This window comes from Lampetra planeri, chromosome 45 (assembly GCF_965212315.1).
Source record: "Lampetra planeri chromosome 45, kcLamPlan1.2.h2, whole genome shotgun sequence".
Lineage (NCBI taxonomy): Eukaryota > Metazoa > Chordata > Hyperoartia > Petromyzontiformes > Petromyzontidae > Lampetra > Lampetra planeri.
Window position 1 is genome coordinate 3,696,638 of NC_136151.1, and position 18,304 is coordinate 3,714,941.

The 18,304-nt window shown below is 44.0% G+C and overlaps 1 protein-coding gene across 3 annotated transcripts; it reads right to left on the bottom strand.

Annotated features, from left to right (window-relative positions):
• Positions 1 to 173: 173 nt before the first annotated feature.
• On the bottom strand, positions 174 to 15,197 carry LOC144733011 (uncharacterized). 3 transcript variants are annotated; one of them, XM_078614718.1, is made up of 11 exons: positions 15,028 to 15,197; positions 12,943 to 13,311; positions 11,900 to 11,996; positions 11,437 to 11,565; positions 8,165 to 8,281; positions 7,308 to 7,433; positions 4,677 to 4,765; positions 4,250 to 4,538; positions 3,618 to 3,893; positions 3,025 to 3,200; positions 174 to 1,892 (listed from the first exon to the last, which is right to left on the bottom strand). In XM_078614718.1, exons 2-11 carry the CDS (start codon positions 12,991 to 12,993, stop codon positions 1,728 to 1,730), a joined length of 1,515 nt encoding a protein of 504 aa, XP_078470844.1. In that variant the 5' UTR covers positions 12,994 to 13,311; positions 15,028 to 15,197; the 3' UTR covers positions 174 to 1,727. The 3 variants fall into 3 exon arrangements, with proteins under 3 accessions (XP_078470844.1, XP_078470843.1, XP_078470845.1); XM_078614717.1 differs by having other exon boundaries at positions 14,354 to 15,197; XM_078614719.1 differs by having other exon boundaries at positions 8,168 to 8,281; positions 14,354 to 15,196.
• Positions 15,198 to 18,304: the final 3,107 nt, after the last annotated feature.

The following is an 18,304-nucleotide window of genomic DNA, read 5'->3' on the forward strand; positions in this document are numbered from 1 at the left end:
CGGCACGCGAGAGGAGACACTGGTCCCTTGTCAGGACCAGCGGGGTGTGAGGAAGAGTGGAGGAGCTGAGGAGGAAACGTGTGCGGGGCGCGCGCGAGACGACGCTGGTCCGTGGAGGAGACCAGCGGGGTGCGGAGAAAGAACTTGAATAAAAGACCAACGGAGACCAGCAGTGCCTGATGGAGTCTTTTATTACAAATATGCTTAATAATCATAATTTACAGCCCATAGTCAAACCACTACTTAATACAAGGTCCCTCGATCCGTCTCAGTCGCAGGGGCAATTTGACTTTCGCAGTAGAGCTTCTTGGCTAGGGAGGATGGGGACACAAGACCCGTTCAGATGTCCCTCACGAGTGATGTGGCCCGTGGCTGAGAATAAAAATCTCGCTTGGAAAAGATAAAACATCGTCATCAGGGTTGCCCAGCACAGGCTCGATAAAAAAAAAAGTAATGGCTTTGTCACAGACAATAATAAATACATTTCTTAAATCTGGCAAGGCTATAAAAACTTGGGGAAAGGAGATGATGGGACGGGAATTACAAAGTCAGGCAGTGTGCTGGTGGCAAACGCCTGTAATCGGGCACTGTAAAGGCGAGGTTTGGTGGATCAGACAAATGTTGTGAGACTTCCTTCCCGTGGAAACCTGCCAACAGAATACAGTCAAGCAGAGTGTGGTCTGATATATGTCCCTTCTATATCAATTAAAATCTATATTCATACTGGAGAAATTCAATGCGGTATATGCAATTTTCATAGATGCCCAGTAGAGGCAGGTGAGAACGTAATAACGACAAGCATACAAAAAATTATAGCAGTGCAAAGTATAGGAAAGGTTAACAAATATATGCAAATAAAACTAAGTTTTTTTTTATATCTTACGAAGGCTCACTGAGCTATGTAGCTCTTTTTCAGAAGCGACCTGGCCACAAATGATAGCTCGATAAAGTGGCTTATCACGTGGAAATGTATATCAGCCAAATAATCTAAATGCGAGTTACAATGGTCCGACTTACGATATTTCGATCTTACGATGGCGATAGCCATCCGACAAAATTGCCATTAACGACTTAACATCGTTCAAGTATGCAGACGACAGACAGTGTTGGCGAGTACAGTACAATATGATACGTTACGATACGTTCAATGCATGTATGATATGCAGCTTTAGCGATTTCATTGTATGGTTACCACGATACGATACGTTTAATGCATGCTAAAAGCTTTTATAGCAGATAGGATTATTTCCTGAAAAAAACGTTCTATTAAATTGCAGTTCATATCGGTAGGCTAAGAATTTACCTAGTTTTTATTTTATTTTACATTTTACTGTGCAATACAGTATTGTAATTAATAAATACATACAGTATATAGTTTATATAGTACGGTACTGTAAATTGCTCTGTTTTGCTAAATTATCACCATTCTTAAGACTCCTGGGGGGTAGGCTAGGCCATCTTCGACTTACGATATTTTTGACTTACGATGGGGTCGTCGTAACGCATCTCCATCGTAAGTAGAGGACTACCTCTATACAGCAGCTGTCAGTCAGGATCGAACCCAAGACCTCCTGCATATCAGCCGAGTGAGATAATTTCTCACCTCAGCAATTGTGACATGCAATTTTCATGAACGCTAGTTAAAATGTGTCGATATAAATTGGGTGTCTCAATGCAGTGGTTATTACACGGTGCTAACCACTCCACCACCTCTCTCCCAAACGAGATTAGAACTTCTCAAAGATGTCCTCCAGGTCTGGGTAACTTTCTCTGAGGTCCCACAGCGCCTCCCAGAATTGCTTCACCCTCGGTCGCCCCCTCGCCATCACCAACTCCACCATGTGCTGTGTCGCCTTCTCGCTGCCTTGCCGAGCTTGCATTTCTTTCACTGCCTGCGGGTGAACACACGAGCACAAGATGCGACGCTTAAGAGCAGAACACCGTTTCTACGGCGATGGTGATTCTTCAGAGCCACTTGCCTACAATACTCCAGAACCACTGTTTCCATTGTAAAGCAGCGTTTATGACAAAGTGTGACTTGGTGTGTGACTGTGCACCACAATCAATAACACATTTAAAACAATACTAAGGATATCTTAAAAATACAATTATGTAACTATACAGTCCGATGTAAACAGTGGTAATGGTCGTCTTAGAAATGTTCTAATTATAAGATTATGTGTTCCACTCCCTATGTGTGCTATGATCTATGTGTAATGCGAGCGTAAATGGGGTTGTTGCTGGGTTCGGGTCCAATCACGCGGCCCGGGGTATTGGGGGGCAGAGCCTGGTCTGCGGGGCGTGTGGGAGTGGCCACCGTTCGCCTCGGCTCCAATGGGAGGTGAGGTGAATGGGGGCGAAGCCAGCGGGGGAGAGAGAGATAGTATGGGAAGGCCGGATCTGAGGATCCGGAAGGGGAGGAGTCAGGGTCACGTGGGGGGGAATGGATATAAGTAGGAGCCCGGAAGAGATCGGGGCAGTCGGGGAATCTAAGAGGCTGAGCCACGTTGGGTGGTGAGAGAAGATCCGCGCCATCGGCCACATGGCCGAAGGACCTCTGCACGCCGTCGTCCAGCGGTGTGCGGAGTGCGGGAATAGAGGAGCTAACGGAGGAGTGTGCGGGGCACGAGAGAGAGAGAGAGAGCGTGCGTGGGGCGCACACGAGACAGCACTGGTCCGGGAGAAGAGGCCAGTGGGGGGTGGGGAGAAGAACCTAAATAAAAGACGAATGGAGACCAGCATCGCCTGACAGAGTCCTTTATTACATATGTTTAATGCTATGTTCAATTGTGCTTCTTATATCCATCTGTGCTCTCGGCACTTATTTCAGCTTGTCTAAGGCAAACATCGACATGTCAACCAATCCCGCAGCACTCAAGATGGAAATGCTCTATAAAGCCTAGAAAGTATATCCGTTGTGCTTTCGTGATCGCCTTTGTGCAAAAAAGAGACTTGCCAAATACCAAACGTACTAATTTATGAGGCGATACGTGATTATGATGACGATGATCTTAGTGGACATACCCGCACACTGTTGTCGGTGAGTATGTTCCTGATCTGCAGTTGGGAGAGCAGAGGCGTCAGGTCGTCGTGCAGCGCCATGAGCAGCTCCCTCGTCTTGAAGCGGATTTTGTCCCGGAGGACAAAGTCGCTGTACTTGTTCAGAACCACGGGGGACTTGGAGAGTCTCCGAAGGAAGTCTGCGGCACCACAAAAGGGGGGAAATGCAGCAGCAATTGGCACCATTCCAGCATTCAAAGGTGGATGAGAGCAGGTTGGAGTGCTTTTGGAAAATGTAACACAATAATGAAATGTAACGTAACCAATGTGCCTGAAGAAAGTTTTAATCAGCCCGCATTACCTGCTATGACGTACGGATCAGACACGTGGACACTGACAATTAAAGAAACGGCATTGAAAGAGCGTGCAACAAAGCATGGACAAGTACACGGTTTCCATTTACGTAGAAAAGCAGAACGACAGTGCATGGGTTATAGGACATTTCTTTGTTAATTAAGTGCACCCGGGCAGGACACGAGAAGGAATGATGGCCGGTTAATACGACAAATTTGGATTGTCTGAAATGAAATGTTTATTATTATTCTATTGTTTTGTACCAAGGTCTCCCAGGCACTCCTTCAGTCCAGAATACTCGTCCTGCACAGCCTGCAGAGCGAAGAGCAGCTTGAGGCAGTCGTCATTCCCTCTCTTAATGAAGTAGTCGAGCAGCAGCTCTGTGCACTCCGTGCCATCCCGGATGCCCTTGGCCTTGGTGAAGAGCTCGTTGGGGATTTGTCCCCGACTCATCAGCTGCAGCAGAAGATGCTTGGGGTCTCTGGCAATCCACAGCTTCAGATCGGACTCCTTATCTTGAACGGCTCTCAATGCCTCACCTGCAATCGACAGAGATTCATATGAATTCCACAAGTATCGTTTTACACAGATTTATTTGATTTTTTTAAAATCAAATTAGGCCATGATTATGCTTCTGGAATCGTGGCACAACGTATAACATATTTAGGTTCATATTGGTACTTAAACAGTCAAATGAAACGTGAAGTCGTTCAGTCACACACAGCATGGCATCATTCCTGTGCGACTTTAAAGTAGTGTTGTCTCCAATTACTTCCCGAGGACGAACTCGTGTTGGAAAGCATTACAGAAGCTATGCATATGCACGGTTTTTCCTCCTTGACTCTAACAAAAGGCATTCGATTTCAATACACTTGTGTGTTTACGTGGGTCGTACCGTGTTTCTGAATCCACTTCCACAGCTGAATGTATTGCTTCCTCACAGAGTAGAGGGCATCCCACAGCTTCTCACAGCCTGCCTCTCCCTGGCAGATGCAGTGGTCCAGTACGAGCTCAACACTCTCCTCTCCGCCCTTGATGACGGCCGCTTGGTGAACGTGCCGTGGAATCAATTTGAAGCCATTGAGATGCTCCAAGAAGGCTGAGGGATCCACTCCGATCCAGGCTTTGAGTTTCTCTTTATTCTCTCGGATCTGTTGCATTGTCTCGCTGCTCTCATTGCTTCTCTGTAGCGTGTGGAGAAGACACAGTTACAATTATTTATGTGTTTGTGGGATGGAGTCTTCAGTGTACTGGTATAAATGCCTACCCAGTGAAACAATGTAGAATAGGGTCATCATGCAACTGTGCTGCGTTGAGTTTACCTGAACTCTATATGGCTCCTTGTGTTCATTTCGAATTATATGAACAAGCGGTAGCTTTTCATCATGCTCATTATTTGTAGGAGGAGTGTCTGCAAGAAATCCAATAAAATAATTCATCACCGATTCATAGCAAAGTTGATATGGTTGTATAATATTTTATAGGTAAAACAAAAAACTTTTCTATTCATTGACACAGAATACTAAACATGGTGATATTGGAGTCAAGGGGAACATTTACATTACGTATATTTTTAAGATTAGACAGATAAAAAATGGAATGTAAAGTTGCAGAATTGCATAGCCAAGATGAAGATGTCATCACATGTGGCTAAAGACCATGAACAGTTTTTAGATCGTTGTGTATCAGTTCAAATCCAATCTCGATGCCCTTGGGACCTCTATAGTTTTCCTATGCCTCCCTTTGTCACAAGAGTGGTTAGCAAACAGCAAAAGAATGACGACACTTCAATTGAGCGTCCTGTTCAACACGTCCCTCTCTAAAACCCTCGGGCTGCTAGACCTCACAGACTCTATGGTCTTCCCATGATCCATAAAGAAGGCCGCCCGCTACGACCCATCGTGTCAACTATTAACTCCCCTACGTACAAACTAGCCCGTTTCTATCAGACACTCTGCTCCCCTTCACAGGCAAGACCTCTTCGGAAGTACTCAACTCAACCCAATTAGTCTCTATGGTCAAGGACATGGTACTATCTCCTGATGATATCCTCGTCAGTTTTGATGTAGTATCTCTGTTTTCCAAAGTTCCAGTACCGGACACCCTAACAATAATTGAGGACTTTGTCCAACATGGATTGAATTCGGATGTACCTGCGCTGGTTAGGCATTGCCTCACCAACACTTATTTTACCTGGAATGGCACCTTCTACAAACAGAATGAGGGTACCCCTATGGGCTCCCCCTTGTCACCAGTGATAGCCAATATGTTCATGGAAAAGTTTGAATCAGACGCCATCCAGACATCCACCCTGCGTCCTTCCCTGCGGAAGAGGTATGTGGATGACACTTTCGTCATTTGGCCACATGGCCTCCCAGCATTGAACAACTTCTTGGACCACATCAATTTCAGACACCCATCCATCAGATTCACCATGGAAGTGGAGAAAGATGGCAAACTACCATTCTTAGATATTCTGTTTGAGAGGAGACCTGACGGATACTTGGGACATTCTGTCTACAGGAAAGCCACCCACACAGATTCCTACTTGAAACCGGATTCCCACCACCACCCATCTCAAAATAATTCTCTCATCGAAACGCTATACCACAGAGCTCATGGCATTTCTGACCAACACCACCTGGCCAGTGAATTAAGACATGTACATCGGGCCCTCAGGATGAATGGATACTCTGACCGCACCATCCACCAAGCTGTTTCTCCCACCATACAGAAACAGCCACTTGAAACTCCGATCAAAATTATCACGTTGCCATACATAGCAGGCGTGACCAAAAAGATCTCCAAAATTCTAAACAAACATAAGATCCAAGTCCGATTCAGTACAGTACATAAAATCTGTGATCTAATTCTATCTGTGAAGGATGTCATCCCTGACTTGCAATATCCTGGAGTCTATAACTGAGTTGCAGCTGTGGTGATTGCTACATTGGGGAAACGAAGCGTCATGTCTCTGATCGTGTCCGCGAGCACAAGTCAGATCTGAAACACGGCAAAATTGAGTCTTCCGCCGTTGCCGATCATTGCTACAACGCTGTGGGCTCTCATTATATTGTTTTTTATCCGAGACCAAGGTGCTCTGCAAACCCTCTGGCTACCATCCAAGGTTTGTACACGAAGCCATTCAGATATACAAACACAGACGTAATTTCAACCGTGATGATGGGTACAAACTGAGTAATCATTGGAAAGATGTTATTAACCATGCAAAAAAGATTTAACTACACATTTTTGGACCATCTTATTTGACAGGCACTATTTTACTTTACCGAGTGTTAACATCCCCAGCGTTTAACAGTACTCTCTTTATTGTATTTGATTGTCAGCCAACACTGGGTAAAAACATGGGCATTTTCGTTCTCTTCTAGCATGTGCACCAACAGGTGCTTGTGCACAAACAGGTCCACATACAGCTTTTGTTCTCTTTTAGCCCCGCCCCCCTCCCAATACGTTCCATTCATTGGCTACCACATTCAGATAAGCCCCCCCCTCCTCTCCCTTAACTTGTATTTAAGAGCTTGTATCTTGGAATCTCTGCCTCACTTGATACAGTAAATCGAGCTGTGACGGTCCCACCTGATGACGGAGACTTGTGTTGCCTCCGAAATGTCGTGATTTTTATTATTATTTTATTTATATTATTACTTTTATTAATTTACATTTTATTTTTTACCTACGTGACTCGCCTTTTATCCTGCCCAGCGTGGCCAGGCTCCGCCCTCAGCCCCGCACCCCTCTGGATCCCCCAGAAGGCTCCGTGCCTTGCCCACAGGTACAACTGGTAGAACGAGCTGTTGCCCCTAATTCTATTGTCTACCAATCTCCCAGCGGCACGCGCTACAGTGACTCATTCAATGTCACTTCAGATGTATAATTTCAGCCCCAATACCAGGATGAGATCTTTGGATTAAGCACGGAACATTACCACTTACCGGATCGCTTCAACATCCTTTTAAAAGCGAACCCCTTCTGCTTCATGTTGAAGTAAACTATGAGCAACACGAGTGCAGTCAGGACGAAGAGGATGAGGGCTGCTGCCAACGCGACTGACGTGGCGTCTGAATATTTTATGAAGGAGAAAAACAACAAGCTGTCAACAGCAGTCCTCTCTCTGCCTACTTGTCAGGTCTATGTGATATATTGCAATGTATACGAATGCAGTACGTTGTATTAACGCAACCTCTATCAAAATAAAACCATAAAATCATTGCTCTTTGCATAATTTCTATAGTTTTTTTTTTTAAGCACAAAAATATCACGAAGGTGCTTTTTCACAGATTATCATCTGCAGCAGTTTCACCGCTGGGGGTGATGTTATTTTTTATACAATTTGCCTTCCCCTAGAACGAACTTTGAGGTTACCAGACCTCTATCATTCACAGTGAAGCAGAAGGCGCATTTTATTTTGTTGAATGCACCAGTAACATTAACCAGGGTAGCCGATGGGCTTGAACCACAAACCTCTGAAATGAGAAGTAAACGTGCTACTACAAAGTGTGAAGATTTGGATGCAAGGGGACTCCAGCCTAAAACTTCTGTGTAGAGACAATATATATTAGGTGTTCAGTATTGCACAGGGTAGTGAACTGATAACATCACAAATGGCTGTGCTTGACCATGCATGCAGTCCCTGAAGCCTGCAATAGACATAAGGTTGAGATTCAATTCGTGCTTCTACTGCAGACAGCTTCTGCTGTTTCAGTTATCAGGCTGTCCCTTCCTCCCACTGTTAGCGGAGAAACAAAACAGCTTATTGTGGTTGACTTGAGCCGCTTTGTAATCCTACTACTACCTGGGTGTGGCTCCTCAAGCAGACAAATTCCCGAATCGCTGTCTCTCTTGAGCCCCTTCGTGCACCGACACACGGTGTCCTGGGCCACGGAGCAGTTCACAGCCACCTCCTCGCCTGCAATGAGAAAGTTGATCAGTCTCAACGCAGATGGTTGGCTACGTACGATGCAAAAAAAGTTCAACATACATTGCTCAATTTGGGAGATGGCATTAACAACAATTGTGTATGTGGGGAACACGTCCTGTACATGTGTAGTGACTGAATCGGAGACACTAAGAGACGGGGGCACTGATAATGAACAATTAATCCATCTATAGTCGACTACGGTCCCCAGTCAGGACAGTTGATAGACCGCCTGACTGGCTATGCCGAGATGGTGAAGATGGAGACGACGACGAGAAGAACGGTGAAGACTCTAGCAGCAGCACGACGGGATCCCACTCCAAACGACAGCCCTGAGGTTCCTTCTCAAGGCCTCTCTTATATTGTCAGCTTGGCCTGGCTCTGCCTCCAGTCACGCCCCCTTTCTAGAACCTACCCGTGGGTTCCTGGCAGAGGTCGCAAACGGGTACCCGATACTCGTACCCTACCCGATACCCGGCTACCCGTACCCGGCCGGGTACAGGTACGGGTAGCCGTTTGCGCCTCTGGTGCGGCCGGGTACGGGTACGGGTAAGGAATCAAAACCCGTTTGCGACCTCTGGTTCCTGGTGTGCCCCTTCAGCGACCTTTCCCCTAGATCCACCTCCAGTGTATCACGTGGCCTGCTGTTATCAGGGCTGCTGTAAGATGCAGATCCCCTTCCCCACCAGCAGCCAGCGCTATGTTAATACCTGACCAATTCTATGTCACTACACATGTGTATCGACTTGAATTCGGAAGCACTCACCCCAAGCAAATTTGCAGCCAAACCAACTCCCAGGAAGTAGGCTGAGGCCTCCTATTGGTGTAAAGCGGCCTCCAGGATGATTGGTGGAGGAGGCGAGGGGGTCTCAATAGATTGGTAAGAGAGGTTCAAATGGAAAAAGGCAGGAAGCGGAAGTTTGAACCTCGGGGCGATGGTTGAGAACCGTTGAGAAGGAGGGGGATTGGCTGGAGGAAAGACAGTGACAGATGGTTGGAGGGAAATCGAGAGAGCACAACGGGTGGGGACGTTCGGGAGAAGGGACAAGCTTCAAGACGCGAGAAGGAGCCGGGCCTTGAGTTGGTGCTGTGTCACAAAATAAAGAGGCTCCGAGTACACCGTGTGTCGGTGTCGTTTCACATGTTACACAGCCCTTTTGTCCCTTTTTGGGGTAATTTAGCTCCACACGTCTCCACACTGGTCAAAGCGGGTTGATGCAGGTGTAATAAAGCTCGTTGAGACGACTTCTGGAATCCGTCTTCTATTCAACTTATGTTACAGTTACTTCACACTGCTGATAGGTAGCGTGAGAGGGACAGATAGAGAGATGCACTGCCACGTGCCAACTCGGAGCCCCGCTCCCACGTGGCCTCCTTCCTCTGTTCGTTCCCGTTCATCTCCACCCCTATTTAATACCCGGGTCACGTGGTACATTTCCGCCAATCCTCGTTAGCCTGCATGGAATCTTCCAGGCTCCCTCGTCAGCTCCCGGGACCACGCCCCTGACTCATCTCCCCATTGGCTGTGGCCAAAGCCAGCAGAACCAATCCTTATAGCTGTCACCTTTCCATCACGTCAGGGCCATGCCCCCAGGCTTCCCCCCATTGGCTGTAAACCAGGACCGGCAGAGCCAATCACCATGACGAGTTGTGATACGTCAGTGAGCCGGATATATCCTCATATTACACAGGAAAGGGGCATAGATGTGAGCGCATAGTACATCACAGCAATGGTTTTTGCTGCAGTGTCTATAATGTAGCTACGCACCAGGCTATATCATCTGTTTTGTTTTCATACGTAGGCTTTCATGAAGAAGATTAATTGGATTTGGGGTAGTTTATGGACGTAGATTTGAGAAACTATAACCCTCAAACACCCAAGAAATAAAATAAAATCAAGTTTATAACATGGAAAATAAGCCAATTGATTTGGGTTTTTTTGCAGAAAATTTGGGGAATGTTGAATAGAAAGCAAGATTTTGACAGTTTATATCGCTTCTGAGATCTCAGGAGATTGGGTACATTCTGAATAATTTTCATGGGCAGGACATTATTACTGAACCCATAATAATATATAGGATGGACAACAACAGGAACATTAAAAGTGTTATTCTTGTTTGGAAAAATAGAGGTAACTGGAAAGAGAGGAAGAGCTAACAGAGTAAATGGCTTGACGACATCATTGCAAGAAATTGGTGCCAGAACGATGTGACCACTACTTGAGCATATTGGTACAAGACAATGGAAAGTGGAAACCAATGACGAAATGTACGGGATATCTGCCCATGGATCGTGATGATGATGCACTCTACTATACACGACACGATTATAAACCACGCTATACACTACACATTATACTATACACTGCACTATACACTACAATACTATACATTACGCTATATACTACACTACTATACCCTATACAATATAATCATTTATCACAAGTTTGCCAATCTGCGGTCTGTGACCATCCCTGCTTTCCAAGCGTTTGAGTGTTTTGTTTTTGAGTGGAGAAGTATCCGTGCCGTGCTTCTGCCACCGAGAAATCGTCCTCCAAAGTCAACCACTCTGCTCCTTCACGAGTTTGCCGAGCTCATCACAGTGCTGTGCCCAACCTATGACAGGATGCTTATTCTGGACGACTTCAACATCCGTGTCGATTCCCGGAATTGCTCCTTGTCTGGGGTCATCTTGGCTCTACTTGATTGCTTTGGTCTCACCCACCATGTGAATATACTCACTCGCACCCATGGTCACACACTCCACCTTGTACTTTTTTGTGGGATTGGCGTTTTAGATGTACAGCCTGTTGATCCTGGCCTTTCTGACCATCTGGCTGCGCTTTTCACTGCGGCATTGCCTCCACCTAATTTCATTAGAAGGAGGCGAATGGTGTTTCGTCCGATCAAGACTATCACCCCAGCTCTATTTTAAAGATTCTGATTACAACAATTGGAATATAAATTGAGGTGGGATTGTCTTGCTTGGGATATTTGGTCAGTTCCTCATCAAGTTTTGTCCGTGTTTTTTTAAATGCTGGTTGAAAGGGGAGTATGCAGACAAACCCTGCCACGCATTAAAAAAATACAAATGTCAAACATAATTCACATATACAGCAGCAACCCACTTGCTGTGTTGTCATCTACCTGGTCCACAGCTGCTGCATTGCGTGCACACCTCCTCCTGGTTGTCTCTGTCCATGAATCTGCCCCTAGGGCACTGCTCACACAAGGCGCCCATTCCATCACCTATGCAGTCCATCACTTTGTACATCCCTGAAAGGCAAAGAGGTGTGAGCAAGCAATGGAGTTGTTGCAAACACAAACACATGATCACAAGTTGGTGAGATCGAGCTGCACTGACAGTCAACATGTGTTAGGTGTGATTAAGAGCACAATGGCTCGACTGAAAACACATTTCTTTCTTTCAGTAACCACCATTTACATCCAAATTGTGGCAAGTTCACGGGAAAAAGTTAATTCGATTTAGTTTCCTTTCCACAGGAGCCGAGCTGTAACTTTGTGGGGAAAGGAAGCAACCGGTCACCACAATTTGTCACTCCACAGAGGCGCAGGGATTGGGGATCTCCGTGTCTTTGCGTCGCTCTACCTGCACGGCACAGCTCGCAGCATTTTCCTTGTGGTGATTTGTAGAATCCATTTCCACACTCTGTGGCGGCAGACGACTCCTGCAGTGCACAACACACCTGCAGAAAACATCCACGCAGAATGGAGTCATTTCGGGTGACGTCGCCAAACGTCGCGACTCTGTCAGCTGTGACAGTCCCGGTGCTTTCAGAAAGGCTGTGACGCTGTTGTTTCCGTGATGAGTTTGTGAGTATTGGTATTTTGTCCCGAATCCATACCTCGTGTTCACTAACTCGGGTAAATTGGTCGTTAAATTGTCTTCAGACACGAAGACACACCTTGTATATTGAACCCAATTCTCAACCTGTCTGAACCTGGTGTTCACTAACTCGGGTAAAAATTGGTCAGAGAATTGTCTTCAGACAAGACACACACCTTGTATGTTGAACCAATCCTCACCTTGCCGGAATGATTTGATGATTAATGGGAAAAAACAACATTCCAATGGAACATTTTCAGTTTGCAAGTTAAATCCCCAGTCAGAGGTTGGCTTATCCCAGCTATTTGCAAAAGGCTAAGCTTATCCACACGAACCCCAATGTCGCCTTTACAATGGCATTGGCATTACCTGTGCAGGCTGCAATGAGGAAGTTCAGTACTCTGTGTTTGCTGTTTCGGTCTTGTGCAAACTTGTATTGTCATCGCAGAAGCAGCAACAGCATACTTCCATTTTACCGTGTCCACCCCCCCGGATCCCCCACCACTGCTCCCCCAACCCCCCACAAAGAGAGGTAATAGGGGAAATGAGAGGTAATAGGGGAAATGAGAGGTAATAGGGGTAATGAGAGGTAATAGTGTTAATGAGAGATAATAGGGGAAATGAGAGGTAATAGGGGAAATGAGAGGTAATAGGGGTAATGAGGGATAATAGGGGTAATTAGAGGTAATATATGATAATATGAGATAATAGGGGTAATGAGAGGTAAGAGGGGTGATGAGAGGTAATAGGGGTAACGAGAGTTAACAGAGGTAATGAGGTAATAGGGGTGATGAGAGGTAACTCACCACGAGGAGTATTCCACCCCGCACCAGAATGCTCCTCCATGGGGGGGTCATGACGCTGCCCCCTCTCCTCACCACGAACTACCTCGGACTCCCACCCAGTCCGGCTCTTGTCCAGTTCGTGTTGGCAACCCGAATTCCTGAATTCGCGACGTTTCAATCACACGGGTTGTGGTTGTTGTTGTTGTTGTGGTTGTTGTTGTGGTTGTTGTTGTGGTTGTTGTTCACATTACCAGATCCCGCTGTGTTCTTCACAAGTGTCTGTTCAGAAAAAAGTGTCCTGCTACGGCGCGTTCAGTTTCCTCAATTCAAACACGCAGTCACCGCCCCTGTGAGTGCTTTTTGTTGTTGTTGTGAGGATCATTCGGCTTCCTGCAGGAGGTAGGGGGAGGTAACAGGTGATCGAATACATTTCTGTGCCACATTCAGTCACCCGCCTACGCAAGTGAAACACGCCAGTGTGTTTGTATGTATGTCTGTGTAATAAGGCGTCTGTCTTGCTCGTTGGGAATATCACGTGAACATTTATTCCGATCACAGACGGTCGTCCAACTTCTCACTCAATTAAATGCTCAATGACAGCCACGACCGCCTGTGTCAACACCAACGAACTTTAATCAATAACTCAACAAAAATACAGCCACCTCAATTTCACCCATAGCTAACTGTTATCAATAATCTTGATTTGAAGCTTTCGTGACTGCAAGGATTCATATTCTTAGGGGTTTTTTTCGGTAAAGTGACTTAGGTAAAAAATAAAATTTAAAATTTTAAAAAAAATAATTAAAAAATTACAATTTTTCTTTTTTACTAAAAGTTATATTTCTGTTATCAATAACTCAACAAAAATACAACCACCTCAATTTCACCCACGGCCGACTGTGTCAACTCCAAATAACTTTTATTTTACCTGGCCATCACAAATGATAGCAATTCAACGAAGTTGCTGATATCATCATCATCATCACGTGAGCATTCATAGCAGCCAAATACTCTAAATGCATAGAGATGCACATAGAGACCAATATATATATACACATATAGATCCATAGAGACATGTAGAGATACGTATGCTCATAGAGACCCACAGAGAGACATAGAGATCCATGGACTAAACTCTTGTTAATTTCACAGGTACAAATGATAGCTCAACGGAGTGGCTTATCACGCAGAAATGTAAAGCAGCAGCCAAACACTCTAATCGCGTGTTTCTAAATGTGGAGGAAACACCCCGAGGACCCGAAAAGAACAATCCACTCGACCACCAAGGGGTAGAGAAAGACGCAGACTGAAAATATACAGCAGCAGGCGAACCCACGAGCCTCCCTGTATACCAGCGAGGTAGTTAACATCTCCTAACCACCGCGACGCCCATGACGATGGTGGTGAATGAACGATGAGTGGTCGTCCTCACCAGTAGTTGTAATAATAGCAGCATCTTTGCCCCCGGTGTCATGACGCTCTCCTCCCCGCGTCACAGACTCCTCATCGCAGTCTCTCGATAACGTGTTGGCCGTCAGTCTCGCGATTGAGTGTAAGTGTGTGAGAGAGGTTTTAGTGTGGACGAGTGAGTGGATCGATATGTGTGGGTGCATTTGAGTGTGTGAGATGTCGAGTGGGTTGGTGAGGCTGTTGTGTGTGTGGGTGAGTATGAATGTGTGTGAGATTCAGTCTCGACGAGTGTGGATTGGTGTGTGTGTGTGTTTGAGCGTGTGTAGGATTCAATGTGGGTGTGTATGTTTGAGAGATTGAGTGGGTGTATTTGAGGGTGGATGAGTGAGTGGGTGAATGTGTGTATTTGATAGTGGACGAGTGAATGGGTGTGTGTATGTGAGGGTGGATGAGTGAGTGGGTGAGTGTGTGTATTTGGGAGTGGGTGAGTGAGTGGGTAAGTGTGTGTATTTGGGAGTGGGTGAGTGATTGGGTGAGTGTGTGTATTTCACAGTGGGTGAGTGAGTGGGTGAGTGTGTGTGTGGGGTTGAGAGCGTCTGTGTAAGAAGTGTAGTTTTTGAGTATGGATGTCTGTGTGTGAGATTGGGGGCTGTGTGTGGGTGAGTATGAACGAGTGTCTGTGTCTGTCTCTCTCACCAATCTTTGTCGAACATCGATGGCGGTGATCGTCCGCAGGTCTTCACAAAGCGCCTGATTAAAACAAATATCACAGAGAACAAACGGATCACGATGCCCTACTTCCTGTAAATGGTTACCTTGAATGTGGCCAGGTGAGTTTTAGTGACGTGTCAGTTGACCTAACAGCGACAACACCGGCGAGGCACTGCAATGCAGAGTGCATTGTGAGGCTTATTGACCGCAGAGTGATTCGGTGGGTCCCATCATTCGTGGCAGGGTGATAACAAAACGATGCAGCGCTGGGCACACGAACCTCGTATCGACCAAATCGGCTACAGCAGTGGTGGGTACGCGGACCCAGGGGCAGCCCGTCCATACAGGCGAACAAAAAACTACAAATAAAAAATACAAATAAAAACTAATTAAAAACATACAAAGAAAAACTACGAATTGAAAAAATATAACAAATAACACAAATTAAAAATACTAATAAAATGTTTTTAAAATAACAAAAAAAACTAATACAAAAAATACAAATAAGAAAATACAAATGAAAAAATACAATTAAAAAATACTAATTCATAATAAAATTATTAAAAAATACGATGAAAAAATACATATGCTAAATTAAAAGAAATAAAAAAACTACAAAATTGAATCTTAATTTTAGAACTTTCGTGACTGCAGGAATTATTATTTGTTTCTTTCGGTTAAGTCACGTCTAAAGATAAAATAATAAATTAAATTAAATAATAGAATACGACGTTTCGATTGCAACACAAGCAATCATCATCAGGTATAATGAAATAGCAACATAAAATCTAACCAGAAAACTATAGACAGACATATTAGCAGACAGATATCACCAAGATACATAGCGAGAGCAACACAGGTAACAGAGAGGGGTGATCGTCTCTGTGTGGTGGCCTTAAATAGACAGAGGGGGGGGGGCGGAGGCAGAGAGAGGGAGGAGGGTTAGAGAAAAAATTAGCATATCAATGAGTGGTCAACAGACGTGGTGCTGCGAATGCGATGGCACGGCAAGTAAGCCTAAAAATATCGAAATGTAATGTATTACATTACATTTCGATATTTTACTAGGTTATTTAATTTTAGTGTGTCCTTCTCCTGATTTTTAGGCTTACTTGCCGTGCCATCGCATTCGCAGCACCACGTCTGTTGACCACTCATTGATATGCTAATTTTTTCTCTAACCCTCCTCCCTCTCTCTGCCTTACATTACATTTCGATATTTTACTAGGTTATTTAATTTTAGTGTGTCCTTCTCCTGATTTTTAGGCTTACTTGCCGTGCCATCGCATTCGCAGCACCACGTCTGTTGACCACTCATTGATATGCTAATTTTTTCTCTAACCCTCCTCCCTCTCTCTGCCTTACATTACATTTCGATATTTTACTAGGTTATTTAATTTTAGTGTGTCCTTCTCCTGATTTTTAGGCTTACTTGCCGTGCCATCGCATTCGCAGCACCACGTCTGTTGACCACTCATTGATATGCTAATTTTTTCTCTAACCCTGTAATGTATTACATTACATTTCGATATTTTACTAGGTTATTTAATTTTAGTGTGTCCTTCTCCTGATTTTTAGGCTTACTTGCCGTGCCATCGCATTCGCAGCACCACGTCTGTTGACCACTCATTGATATGCTAATTTTTTCTCTAACCCTCCTCCCTCTCTCTGCCTCCGCCCCCCCCTCTGTCTATTTAAGGCCACCATACAGAGACGATCACCCCTCTCTGTTACCTGTGTTGCTCTCGCTATGTATCTTGGTGATATCTGTCTGCTAATATGTCTGTCTATAGTTTTCTGGTTAGATTTTATGTTGCTATTTCATTATACCTGATGATGATTGCTTGTGTTGCAATCGAAACGTCGTATTCTATTATTCAATTTAATTTATTATTTTATCTTTAGACGTGACTTAACCGAAAGAAACAAATAATAATTCCTGCAGTCACGAAAGTTCTAAAATTAAGATTGAACCACTTCTACGGGGAAGTTTTAAGCTTATCTTTTTTCTCTCTCTCTGGCGACTTGTTTTCTCTGCCTGTGTCCTCTCTTTAGATTGTTCACACTTAAATTCTAACTTAGCAATCTTTGAAATACGTAATCAACCAGGCTATGCGTTAATTGTGTGTTGACCGACCCTCTGTGTTGTATTACATTACATTTCGATATTTTACTAGGTTATTTAATTTTAGTGTGTCCTTCTCCTGATTTTTAGGCTTACAAAATTGAAGTAAAAGGGTATTTGAAAAATATATACAAATAAAAGAAATTCAAATAAGTACAAAAATACAACAATTACATACAAATATAAAACTATATATATATAAATAATACACGTAAAATAAATACAAATTACAAAAAAAAACACAAATACAAGTAAAAAAATAGAAATGAATGAAATACAAAGTAAAAAAAACACGAATTTTTAAAATACAAATGGTCACCTGGAATGCGGCCAGGTGAGTTCTCGTATAGTATCACTGTTTACCTAATTCATACAGCGACATCACGGGAGAGACACTGAAATGTCAGTCCTGTCATTCGCGGCAGGGTGGCAACAGAACGATGCAGCGCTGGGCACACGACACTGGTGTGTACCGTGTCGGCTACAGCAGTGGTGGGTACGCGGAGCCAGGGGCAGCCCGTCCATACAGGCGAACAAAAAAATACCAATAAAAAATACAAATAAAAACTAATTAAAAACATACAAAGAAAAACTACGAATTGAAAATATATAACAAATAACACAAATTAAAAATACAAATAAAACGTTTTTAAAATACAAAAAAATAATTCTGCAAATTAAAAATATACAATTAAAAAATACTAATTTATAATAACATTATTTTAAAATACTATGAAAAAATTACAAATAAAATGCTAAATAAAAAAAACCCCATAAAATTTGAAGTAAAAAAGTATAAAAAAAACATATATACAAATAAAAATAAATAAATACAATAATTACGTACAAATAAGAAAGTACAAAAAATAAATATATAAATAATGTTAGTCGAAAACTTCTAAATATAATAAATACACAAATACACGTAATAAAATACAAAGTAAAAAAACACGATTTTTTAAAATACAAACGGTTACCTGGAATGCGGCCAGGTGAGTTCTAGTTTAGTGTCGTCACTGTTTAACTAACTCATACATCGACATCACGGGTGAGACACTGAGATGTAAGACTTATTCACCTGTAGAGTGAGTGGGTGGGTGCCGTCATTCGCGGCAGAGTGGCAACAGACCGATGCAG

Bases quoted from the DNA above. Each gene is read 5' to 3' on its own strand.
- LOC144733011 (XM_078614718.1), bottom strand. From the start codon at position 12,993: ATGACCCCCCCATGGAGGAGCATTCTGGTGCGGGGTGGAATACTCCTC. The intron at 8,282-11,436 runs GTAGATGACAAC...TTCTCATTGCAG, and splicing joins ATGCAGCAGCTGTGGACCAG to GCGAGGAGGTGGCTGTGAAC. The intron at 3,894-4,249 runs GTACGACCCACG...TGTCGATTGCAG, and splicing joins GAAGTGGATTCAGAAACACG to GTGAGGCATTGAGAGCCGTT.